Source organism: Coturnix japonica, unplaced genomic scaffold (assembly GCF_054131305.1).
Source record: "Coturnix japonica strain WE unplaced genomic scaffold, WE-NBRP24 Scf080, whole genome shotgun sequence".
Taxonomy (NCBI): domain Eukaryota; kingdom Metazoa; phylum Chordata; class Aves; order Galliformes; family Phasianidae; genus Coturnix; species Coturnix japonica.
This window is the reverse complement of record NW_028188983.1, coordinates 150198-161436: the sequence shown is the minus strand read 5'-3', so window position 1 is coordinate 161436 and position 11239 is coordinate 150198. Positions and strand designations below refer to the sequence as shown.

Genomic DNA, 11239 nt, shown 5'->3' with positions numbered 1-11239 from the left:
CACAGGGCTCCTTCCATCCCAATCCACACCGTTATCCTACACGGCCCCATCCCAATCCACACCATTATCCTACACGACCCCGACCCCATCCCAAACCCACCCCCAGCCCCTCGTGTATCCCCATGTTGCTCATACCGAGCGCCGCTCCTGCAGTTCCACCTTTTGGCCAGAAGGTGGCAGCAGAGACGGAGGAAATGACCGAGCGCTGCCGATGGGGGGGGGCTTCAATTCGATCCGTATTAATTGCTCATTAATTAACCTTACATTGAATTCAGTGGCAGCGATGGGGAGCCCACGCGATGCTCAAACCCCGCTTTAAGCACCCAGGTACAGAGGGCACCTATGGGAGCCCCATCCCCCTCCAATCCCCTCCAATCCCCCTCTATCCCCTCCCCTCGCTCCCCCCCCGGGGCGGAGCCGCCTCCCTCCGTCCATCCCCTCATCCTCCACCCGCATCCTGCGATGAACCGGGATCGCAGCCGTGATGCTCCTCCGGTTCCCGTCGATGGAAACGGACGTTCGGCTGAATTAGCGGCTCTGAACGATCGTTTCGCCGCTTTCCTGGACAAGGTTCGAGCTTTGGAACGACACAACGGGACCCTCCGAGCCGCCCTCGGCCGAGCCGCAGCATCACCCCGAGCTGCGGGGTTGGTGCGGGGTGAACTGAGGGGGCTGCGGGATCGGCTGCAAAGACTCGGCCGGGAGACGGAACGGCTGCAGGGAGAGAGAGATGGGCTGCGGGAGGAGCTGGAGGGGCTGCGGAGAAGGTGAGAGATGGGAGGGGGGGTGATGGAGGGGGGGGGGGCACTGAAATGTATAGGGGAGGGAGGGGATGTGGGGGGGGGAGCAGAGAGGGTTTGGGGTGGGAGGTGGGGGAGGATTTGGAATGGAGACTGTGGGATGAAGGGGGATGAGATGAGGAGGGACCGGGTGTGGTTTGGGGGGTGGGAATTGGGGATGAATGGGGGGATGCAGCGGGATGGGGTCGGAGAAGTCATAATAAGGGTGGGCTGCAAAGGGATGGGGCTGCAAAGGGATGGGGCGTGTACTGGGATGGGGACTCCAGGATGAACCAGGACACAGCAGGGAGGGACGGGCCCTTCCAACCCAACCACTGTCATGGGTCGGTTGCTCCCCCCACCCCATCGGGCTGCCCAGGGTCCCACACAGCCCCACACAGCAAAGAATTTCCCCCTTATGATACCCCTAAAATGGGATTCTGTGCCCCCCCAAACTTCGACCTCCCCCCCTTTGCACCCCAGGCTGGAGGAAGAGATGCAGAAACGTGAAGATGCAGAGCAGAACCTGGTGCTGTTCCGCAAGGTGAGATGGGGGGGGGGGTCCCTTACACCCCCTTTACTTCCCACACCAACAGGCTCAGGGTTACCCCATGCACTCAGCCCTGGGGGTGTCCCAAAGTGTGTTTGGGGGGGGGGTCCTGTTCTCTTTGCATTCCTGATGCTTTACCCATTGCAGGATATGGATGATGCCACGCTGTCCCGCCTGGAGCTGGAGCACAGGATTGAGCTGCTGATGGATGAGATCGGCTTCTTGAAGAAGCTGCACGAGGAGGTGGGGGGGGGGTGGGCATAATATAGGGGGGTGGGCACAATATGGAGGGGTCTGGTTTGGGGTCTGCGGTATAACGGTGTCCTATGGGGCACGTAGGAGCTGTGGGAGCTGGAGGTGAGCGCTCAGAGCCCGCAGGCACAGGCAGGAGCACGGATGGAGCTGCAGCATCCGGACCTGACGGCTGCGCTGCGTGACATCCGCACTCAGTACGAGTCCATCACCGTCACTAACCTGCAGGAGGCCGAGGAGTGGTACAAAGCCAAGGTAGCAGCATGAAAGGCATGGGAATGTAGTTTGCTAATGGGGATTGGGTGATGGGGGGCACCTCCACGATGCTGACACCCCCCCCCCTATGGGTGGCTGCAGTTTGCTGATCTATCAGATGCTGCCAATCGTAACTGCGAGGCACTGAGGGCGGCCAAACAGGAGATGAATGAATCCCAGAGGCAGATCCAGAGCCTGACCTGCGAGGTGGATGGGCTGAAGGGCATGGTGAGCAATAGGGGGGTTATAGGGGGGGACAAGGAGCCCCCCACCCCTATGCAATCCCTTTGTGTGTCCATATGCAGAACGAGGCACTGCAGAGACAGATGCAGGAGATGGAGGATGAGTTTGGCACGGAGATCAGGAGTTACCAGGAGGCGATGGGGAGGCTGGAGGAGGAGATAAGGAGCATGAAGGAGGAGATGGCCCGACAGCTCCACGAGTATCAGGATCTGCTCCGTGTTAAAATGGCCCTGGATGTGGAGGTCTCCACCTACCGCAAGCTGCTGAACAGCGAGGAGGGCTGGTGAGGAGGGGGGGGTTATATGGGGCCTATATGGGGGGTTATATGGGGCCTATATGGGGTGGGGGGGAGCACTGAGATGTGACCCTGGATGCGTCCCTTTGGGTGCTGGGAAGCCATGGGGTGCAGCATTGGGCCATTGGAAAGGGTCCCCTTCCCATTGAATCCCATTCATATTGAAGTCACCTCCCCCTGTACCCTCAGTCCTCACCTGAAGCTGCAGTGAGGGGCGGCCAGGACCCCCCAGGACCCCCATGGGATGAGCTGTGTCCTCCTGCTCCCACCCCAAGGCTTTATTTGAAGGGGGGTGGGAGAAGGGGTTTAGTTAGACCCCACTAATGACCCCCCCCCCCCCATATAGGCTGGTTTAGCAGTAGAGATCACTATATTCACCTAAGAACCAATGCTTTATGGCACGACAAGCAATGGAAACTTACCAAACTAAGGGGGGGGGGGAGCAGCTAAAAGGTCCTTCAAGGTGGGGGGGAGGGGGCTGATTAACCCCCCCCTCCATAATGAATGGCTGTGACCCCTCCCAATGGGGTCTGACCTACCCCCCCCCCCCCCCATGGAGCCTCCCATTCCCATATGGGGGGGCTGCCCACCCCTATTGGATCTGATCCTTTCTCCCCCCCCCGCAGCAGGTGGTGATGGAGCCGTGCAAGGAGCGGAACCCGAGTATTGAAGAGGCCTTTAACCCCCCCCCCCAGCCATTGCTGTGCCTTTATCTATCGCTATTTGTGCTCAATGTTGTATCAGGGCGGGGGGGTCCCGCTGCTGCCCCCCAACCCCCCTTAATTCCCAGCTGCGAATAAAGAACTGAGCTCAAAGGGGGCGGAGTCATTGCGGGGGGTGGGGTTAGATCGCCGCCATGATGGCGGGGGGGGGTTCCGTGTTGGGGAAGGAGAATCGCTCCCCTGGGCCCAACCACACCGGGAAGGGCTGCTTCCATTATGGACGGGTCCCGGTTCGGACCCGGTGCCGCCGGGATGGACCTGGAGAACGGCCCGGATCGGGCTGCAGCGCTGCGAACCGCGGGCAGCAACGGTGGGAGGGGGGGGATAGGATGGGATTGGGGGGGTATAGGGAGAGGGGATGGGATGGGGGGGATATAGGGAGGGAGGGGGGGGTCTAGAGGTTGGGGGGGTATGGAACATGGGGGGGGGTAGAGGAGGGGGGATGTGATGGGGGGGTAAGGAATATGGGGGGGTGGGAGGGGGATATTGGGGGGGGAATGAGGGATGGGGGGGGTTATGGAGGATGGGGGTGTTGAAGGGTGGGGGTGGGATGGTAGGATGGAGGTTGGGGGAGGAATGAGGAGGGGGAGATGAAAGATGGGGGGGGATAGGATGGGATGGGGGGAGATACAAGGGGGGGGGGTTGGAGGATGGAGGGGGGAACGAAAGCTGGGGGGGGGGATGGAGGATAGGACCGTATGGGACCCTCAGCTTTTTATCCCGGGGGTCTTCACTCCTCTGTCCCCCACAGTGACACAGACATAGAGCAGCCCCCACCCCCAGCGCTGGATGCAGGTGAGGTCCCCCCCCCCACACACACACACCCCTGGTGTCACCCCATAACTGGGTTCTACCCCCCCCACCATGATCTGTCTCCCCACAGACATCACTGTCACCGTCACCCCGTCACCTATTGCCACCCCTGTGCGGGGGGCTGTGGGGCACGGGCCCTGTTTGGCCCGCAGGGTGCCCGCCCGTGCCCCCCCCTCTGCCAAAGGACCCTCCCCACTGAGCACTGCAGGGACCCAAACCACACTGCCTGCCCCCCTCCGTACCCAGGAGAACACGTCCATGGGGCTGAGGGTCCCCAAGAAGAATGGCACCCCAGGTACATCCATCCCCCCCCAACCCACCTCACTCTGCACTATGGGGGGGGGGTGCTGGTGCTGAGCCCCCCTCCCCACCCTCTGCAGGCTCCTCCAGCGCTGGCTTGACTCTCCGTGTCTCTGCCACCAAGCACATGGTGTGTACGGAGGGGGGGGAGGTGGGAATACCAGCTCTGACCCCCCTCACCCTCATCCCCTATTACTCCACAGCGTTCTGCCCCCACCGCTCAGTGCTCCCTCTGCACACCAAGCCTCACCCCTTGCAGCTCCCAGCCACGTGCCCTGCAGGTGGGGGGCAGCTTAAGCACTGGGGAGGGGTCCCAACCTGTCCCCTCTATCCGTGCTGATGGTGTTGTCCCCTCGGAGACCCCCCTGCGCTGGCGGCCAGCTGTGACCCTCCAGCCTGACACTGCTGATGACAACGAGCTGACCCCATCCTGGGTGAGTGTGTGCTGTGGGGCACTTGGTCCTCATCACACCCATTCCTCCCTCCTCCTTCAGGTAGAGTTGGGGGGGCTCTAATGTGGGCATTCCCCCCCCCCAGGGTAAGGTGGTGGTGCAGCTCTTCAAGGGGAATGAAGGCCAGCAGGACACTGAGGTGACAGTGGCACTTCCCAGCAGCACCCCAGGCCCCAGCAAGGCACAGGTGAGGGGGACTGCGGGGGTCCTTGGGCTCATCCTTGGGTTGAGGGGGGGACCCTGGGGGTGAGGAGGGGGGTCCCACTGCAATCCCCGTGCTCAGTTTGTGTCCCACAGCGAGCAGCCCAGCTCCTGGGCCAGCTGCAGCAGATGGTGCAGGATCGACCAGCTGCCATCACGGTGCTGACGGAGCTGTGGGGGCTTATGGCTGAGTGGGGGGTGGACCCCAAGCCCCAGGACCCCCTGGACACCCACAGTCTCTCCTCGTAACTGTGACCTACGTGGGGGCTGAGCTGCATCTCTGTGAGCAAAGGGAGCAGGTGAGGGCACAGGCAGACCCTCCTGCTGGTGGCCAAGGGGCTGGTGGGGGGCACAGAAAGACCCCAGCATCAGGCAGAGCCCGCTCCATGCAGGGCAGTGTTGGGTGTTCTGGGCACAAGGAGGGTGGGAAGGGGGGGGAATGATGCTGAAAAAAGTGTGAATAAAGTATTTTCTGCTTTGCTTTGCTTTGCTGTGTGGGGTCTCCTCGCTTGGTGGCAGTGCCACTTGTTGGCCACACGGTGACAGCAGTGCCCGCAAGGTGGGAGAGCTCGTATTCAATCAGCTGGTGGGGCTGTGTCCCCCCCCTCCAACCTCCCACCCCATCCCCACGTTGAGGCTGAGGCAGCAGCTGCACCTCCCAACCCTCTATATTTTATTGGGGGGTACATAGAGTGCAACAAATGGCTGCGGGGTTTGGGGATGGGGGAGCTCTGGGGGGGGGATAGGGGGCAGCACAGCAATGGGGGACCCCAATGCCCACAGGGTGCTGGCATGCAGGGGGGGGGGGGGGGGCAGGGAGCATTTATACTTGTGAGTGGGTGTAGGGGGGGTGCAGTGGGTGCACACACGTGGTGGTGAGCATGCACGTGCATGTGTGATGGGGTGCATGGGAGGGGGGCTGCAAGGTGTCGGTGCAGAACAGCTTTCCCTATGGGCATCATCAACTCAGGGCTTTGGAAGGTGGGGAGAGGGGGAAAGGGGGGGGATGGTGCCTCAGGAGGTGCCCCCCCCCAACCCCCCCAGCCTCAGTGCTCAGTCAGGGTAGATGATGAAGCCTGAGAAGGTGCTGTACTTGTTGGTGTTCCCTCCGTGCACTTTGCCACCATCCAGCTTGACGCACACCTCATCCCCCACGTCCAGGTGCAGGATGACGCTGTTGCTGGCGTAGTCGTAGTTCTGATCCGCGTCCTGAGCGATGGCGCTGGCCCGAACCTGAGGGGAGGGGGCACAGCCATCAAGGACCAACCCCCACCCCCCCCCACAACCACCATATGTGGCCCCCAGGGCAGTTTGGGGGGGGGGTGCTGAGCTCCTCTTTGCCCCCCCCCCAGCCCCCAGATCCCCTCAGCCCAGCTGCTCAAGGTCGTGCTGCCCACCTGCGTCAGTGCTGTGATGCCAGGAGGTGGCAGTGCCAGAGACCCCCCCTCTAAAACAGTGTCCCTCCAGTTCAGTGTCCCTGAGTCCCACAACCCCCCCCCAGCCCCCCCAAGGGTGAAGGAGACTGCAGAGCCCTGGTGATGGAATCCACGGCCACCCTTGGCCTCCCCCCCACCCCGTGGTTCCTTGGGGGGGTGGCTCCCATTGGGGTGGTGGACCTGGCATCCAGCACAACGGATCGATGCTGGTTTATCCCATAATAAACAGAAAATGTCTGGGGTGAGGAAGGGCTGAGCTGCATCTCTATGAACAAAGGGAGCGGGTGAGGGCACAGGCAGACCCTCCTGGCAGTGGTCAGGGGGCTTTTGGGGGGGCACAGATAGACCCCCATAATAGGCAGACCCTATTCCATGCAGGGCAGTGTGTGTCTATGGTCCTCAAGTGGGAGTTCTGGGCATAAAGGGGAGATTGATGATATGATGGGGGTGGTGGGGATGAGTGGAGCTATGGGGCTCTGCTGGTCCACCCCCAAACCTCTGCAGAGGGGAGAAGGGAAAGGAGGAAAGGGATGGTATGTGAGGATGAAGGGAATAGGAGATGGGGGGAGCAGAGATGGGAGATGTGGGAATGGGGATGGAAGTGGAATGGAGGGAATGGGGTCGGGGATGGAGGTAGGTGTAGGGGAATGGGGATGGAGGGAATGGGATTGGGGAAATAGGATGGAGATGGGGATGAGGGAGTGAGGATGAGTGCAGGGTGATGGGGAAGAAGGAATGGGCTTGGGAATCAGAATGGAGGGCTCGGATGGTGGAAACAATGTATGAAGTGGGATGGCAGGAATTTGGGATAGAAAGCTGGGGGGAGCCAGGATGAGGGGAAAGAAGGATTGGAGAAGCAGGATGGGAAGAAACACGACGGGAAAACCAGACTGGGGGAACTGGAACAGGAGAGAAGGGATGGGGACAGCAGGCAGTGGGAAAAGGGCTGGAGGAGACCCAGACAGGGCTGGGAACCGAAGGGCAAAGGGGCTGAATAGGGACACGGGGGCCCGGTGGGAGCTGCTGGGGGTCCCGTCCCGTACCTGCCCGTTCTTCATGAGGTCAGCCCACATGCTGGTGCCGTCTCCGCCTCGCATGAGGACGTGGTAGGTGAAGAAGTAGATGCCGGGGAGCGGGCAGGTGAACTTGCCACTCGATGGCTCGTAGTAGTTGCCCACGTTGGTCACCACGTCGTCGAAGCGCAGCACCTCGTAGCCCTCGTGGGGTTTCCTCAGCCCCGCATAGAACGCGATCTTGGGGCTGTAGAAGGAGGGGATGTACCCCCCAGGACCCGGCCCTGGAGGTCCCGGTGGTCCCGGCCGACCCGGTTCACCCGGCGGTCCCCGTGGTCCCGGTGGTCCGGGGGGGCCCCGAACGCCGGTGCGTCCTTTGCGGCCCGGTTCTCCCTTTGCCCCCGGTAGGAAGGGAGGGGGGGAGGCGGGAGGCAGCTCGGGGTAGGGGTCGCAAACCATGCGGCAGCTGCCCAGCATCTCGTAGTGCGCGGCCGCCTTGGAGCTGTGAACCAGCAGCGGGATGGCCACCAGCAGCACCAGAACCATGGCCACGCCGACGGCCGCCCCGGCCACGCGTTTCCTACGGCTCAGCCGAGAGGCAGCCAGTGCCAGAAGGTCCTCGTCACCCTTGGGAGCGATGGTGGAGCCGGGGGGGTGGACGGCAGGGGGCCGCCCGCTGAGCCTCAAGGCACGGCAGGGAACGGGATGGGAGCGGGGATGGGGCGGGATGAGGACGGCGGTGGGGATGGAGCTGGTGGAAGGGAGGGAGGTGGGAATGGGGATGAGGATGGGGACGGCAGCGGGGATGAGGTCGGGGATGGGGATGGTGACGGAGGTGAGGATGGGGTTGGAAATAGTGGTGAGGATGGTGACAGCAGAAGGGATAGGGACGGGAATGGGGATGGAGGTGGTGGTGGGGACAGGGATGGGGAGAGCGGTGGGGATGGAGCTGGCAGCGGGGATGGGGACGAGGTCGGAGCTGGGGACACCAGGAGGGGTAGAGATGGGGCCGGGAATAGGGAGGGGGACGGGAATGGGGATGAGGACGGCAGTCGGGCTGGCACTGGAGCTAACGGCAAGGACAGGGATGGGGACAGGAATAGGGCTGGGATCGAAGGGACCAGGATGGGGGTTGTGGGTAGGGATGGGGATGGGACAGGGATGAGAGAAGGAATAGGGACAAACGGATGGGGACAGCACCGGGGCCGGGAGCGATGGGGCCGGGCACGGAGCAGCGGGGCTGGAATTGATGTCGGGACCGGAGCCGGGAGCGGAGCTGCGGGCGGAGCCGGGACTGGAGCTGGCGGAGGGGACGAGCGCAGAGCCGGTGCCGGTGCCGGTGCCGGTGCCGGTGCCGGTGCCGGTGCCGGTGCCGGGAGCGGAGCTGGGACCCGAGCCGGGAGCGGAGTCGGGGCTGGAGCCGAGAGCGGAGCCGGGAGCGGAGCTCCCGCTGCAACCAGGACCGGAGCCGCTGGCGGAGCCGCTGGTGCAGGCAGGACCGGAGCCGGTGCTGGTGCTGGTGATGTAACCGGAGCCGGGATGGAGCCGGGACGGAACTTCTCTCCAAGTTCCCCGAGAGCGGCGCCCCCGTTACCGGCAGCGGCCCCCGGGGGCGACCCCGCTCTCCTGGCTCTCACCGCCGGCAGCTCCTGGGGCGGCTGCGCGGCGCTGTCGGGGCCGCCCCACCGGGCCTCGTGTCCCCCCCCCCCCTCCTCGCTGCCCCCCGGGACCCCTCGGTGCCCGTCGGTGCCCACCTGCCGCCCGCGGCTGCGGGAGCCACGTGCCGAGTCCGCCGCCCGCACCGCACCGAGCCCGCAGCTCCGCTCCGCCCGACGGCACCGGGCACGGCAGGGGCGGGGGCGGGCGGGGGGTGTGCGGGGCTCAGGGGGGGGTGGGGGGGGATGAGGGAGGGGGTGCAGGGAGAGGGGGGGGTGAGTGTGCAAGGAGGGGCTGGTGTGCGAGGGGGTGCAAAGCTCGGTGTGTGCTCACGGGGTGTGCACGGGTGTGTGGACTCAGTGCATGAGAATGGGTGTGCAGAGCATGGTGTGCACTTGGGTCCGTGCATGAGTGTGTGTGTGCAAGGTTGTGTGCAGTACATGGATGTGTGCATGGGGATGTGTGCATGGGGATGCTGGTGCAGGGCTGTGTGTTTGCACGGTTATGTGTGTGTGTGTGTGCACAGGGCTCCATCTGCATTGGTGAGTGCGCAGGATGCGTGTGCCCACGGGGCTCTTTGTGTGCAAGCAGCGTGAGTGTGCACAGAGCTACGTCTGCATCCACGCGTGCACAGAGATGTGCAAGACGTGGGTGTGAGTTTGCCAGGCTCGTGCTGTGTGTGTGCATTTCCATGTGCATGAAATGGGTGCAGTGGGTTTGGTGGGGGCAAGCTGGGTGTGTGCATGCGGGACCCCCCCACAGCTCTCCATCTCCAGCCCCACTTGGGGTCCCTGCATTCCCCATTTCTGGGGGCTATTCATTTTGGGGGGGGGTCTCACTCACATTGGACCCAGCAGAGCAGCAGCACCCCAGGGCTGGAGTTTCCTCAGCTCTGGGGTGGGGATGCAGCCCTCAGCCCCATGGGGAGCAGATTTATGGCTGCTCTTTTCAAACCTTGACAGCTTCCCCTGCTTTGTGCACAGCCAAATCTCACCCTCCACCCTTGGGGTGCAGGGCTGCCCCTCATGGCCTCAATGCTGCAACTTGGGGGGGGTTAAAACAACCTGAAATAGGAGCTCTTTGGGACCTGCAGGGCCCATGCATGTCCTCATGCCCATGTGTGCATGCAGGGATGCAAACTGGGGGGGCTGCAGGCGTGCATGCACACGCTATGTGAGCACAAGCACCGTGTGTGCCTGTGCATGCATGCATTTGCATCTGTGCATGCATGGTGTGTGTGTGCACACGTGTGTGCAGATGCACGTTGGCACACGGGCAGTGGGAGATGCTCCTTCCTGAGTAATTTATCCGGATAGTCGTTAAATTTGCAGGCTGGGCCAGCTCCCTCCAAAGGGCGCCGATCCATCAGCCGGGCTCCACGACGGATTTATGGGCCCTTTATGCTGGAGGATCAATGCAATCCTGAACCGCCCGGCGCTGTTTGTGCAACAAATTACAGCAGTGGGAGCAGCTCCTGCAGCGGGGTTGGGGTCCGGGAGCGATCGATGCTGCCCGAACTGTCCCTTGGGGATGGGGACATCCGAGTCCCACCGCCGTCACAGCCCTAATGTTGGTTGATCTTAATGAGCAGCAACAGCGAATTAATTAGGGAGGCCGCGAGGGGAAGCCTGAGCGCTAATTAGCAAGAGCCGGGGGCATACGGGGAAAGGGAGCTCAGTGCAAAGGTCCCGTTCGTGGGGACGTGAAGGGTCCCAGCTGCTCCCAGAGCTCCCATCCCATTGGGGTCCCATTGGTGGTGCTGTACCCAGGGGCAGCTGCAGAACCAGCACAGAGAGAGAAGAGAGGGAGAACAGAGCAAACAGTGCCGGTAAAAATAGCGGCAGCACGGAGGGAAAGGTCAACCCCGGAGAGAGCAGCGGGGCTGGGGGGGAGATGGGGGGGATGGGGGCTCGGAGATGGATCCTGCTTGTGGCTATAGGGGCAGATCAGCCCCACACAGTGGCACTGGTGGTGGAGGTGCCCCACTTGGTCACGGCGGATGGGGATGTAATGGCTGTGGGTCCCCACGCCATGAGAAGTGGGGATGACACTCCTTGGGGCTACGTGGGGCCGGCGGTGATGGACGTGTCCTGCAGCAGCTACGGGGACGCTGCGGGGCGCCGAGCCCTGCCACCAGCTCAGGGCTGGCAGCGGAGCTGGGGAGCAGAGCATGAATAAATGCATGATCCGCAGCCCCAGGGCCGCAAGCAGGGCCGGCAATGGGAGGGGGGGCCGTCTGGCGGGCACCAAAGCACGGTCACCATCTGCCTCC

At 63.0% G+C, this 11239-nt stretch overlaps 3 protein-coding genes across 11 annotated transcripts; 2 read left to right on the top strand and 1 right to left on the bottom strand.

Annotated features, from left to right (window-relative positions):
• Positions 1–121: 121 nt before the first annotated feature.
• Positions 122–3189, top strand: PRPH (peripherin). 3 transcript variants are annotated; one of them, XM_085534284.1, is made up of 8 exons: positions 122–327; positions 571–767; positions 1263–1323; positions 1477–1572; positions 1669–1836; positions 1939–2064; positions 2142–2362; positions 3001–3189. In XM_085534284.1, exons 3-8 carry the CDS (start codon positions 1276–1278, stop codon positions 3008–3010), a joined length of 669 nt encoding a protein of 222 aa, XP_085390410.1. In that variant the 5' UTR covers positions 122–327; positions 571–767; positions 1263–1275; the 3' UTR covers positions 3011–3189. The 3 variants fall into 3 exon arrangements, with proteins under 3 accessions (XP_085390410.1, XP_032296997.1, XP_015742444.2); XM_032441106.2 differs by lacking the exon at positions 122–327 and having other exon boundaries at positions 336–767; positions 3004–3189; XM_015886958.3 differs by lacking the exon at positions 122–327 and having other exon boundaries at positions 336–767.
• A 24-nt stretch (positions 3190–3213) lies between these two features.
• On the top strand, positions 3214–5348 carry LOC107325795 (uncharacterized). 7 transcript variants are annotated; one of them, XM_085534287.1, is made up of 8 exons: positions 3214–3406; positions 3848–3891; positions 3980–4204; positions 4290–4339; positions 4413–4490; positions 4569–4643; positions 4747–4848; positions 4959–5348. In XM_085534287.1, exons 1-8 carry the CDS (start codon positions 3231–3233, stop codon positions 5109–5111), a joined length of 903 nt encoding a protein of 300 aa, XP_085390413.1. In that variant the 5' UTR covers positions 3214–3230; the 3' UTR covers positions 5112–5348. The 7 variants fall into 7 exon arrangements, 5 of the variants coding, with proteins under 5 accessions (XP_085390413.1, XP_085390414.1, XP_085390415.1 ...); XM_085534288.1 differs by having other exon boundaries at positions 4945–5348; XR_014941415.1 differs by lacking the exon at positions 4290–4339.
• A 166-nt stretch (positions 5349–5514) lies between these two features.
• On the bottom strand, positions 5515–9618 carry C1QL4 (complement C1q like 4). The gene is made up of 3 exons (XM_015886957.3): positions 9066–9618; positions 7342–8827; positions 5515–6095 (listed from the first exon to the last, which is right to left on the bottom strand). The coding sequence occupies exons 1-3, from the start codon at positions 9419–9421 to the stop codon at positions 5916–5918; spliced, it is 2022 nt and encodes a 673-aa protein (XP_015742443.2). The 5' UTR covers positions 9422–9618; the 3' UTR covers positions 5515–5915.
• Positions 9619–11239: the final 1621 nt, after the last annotated feature.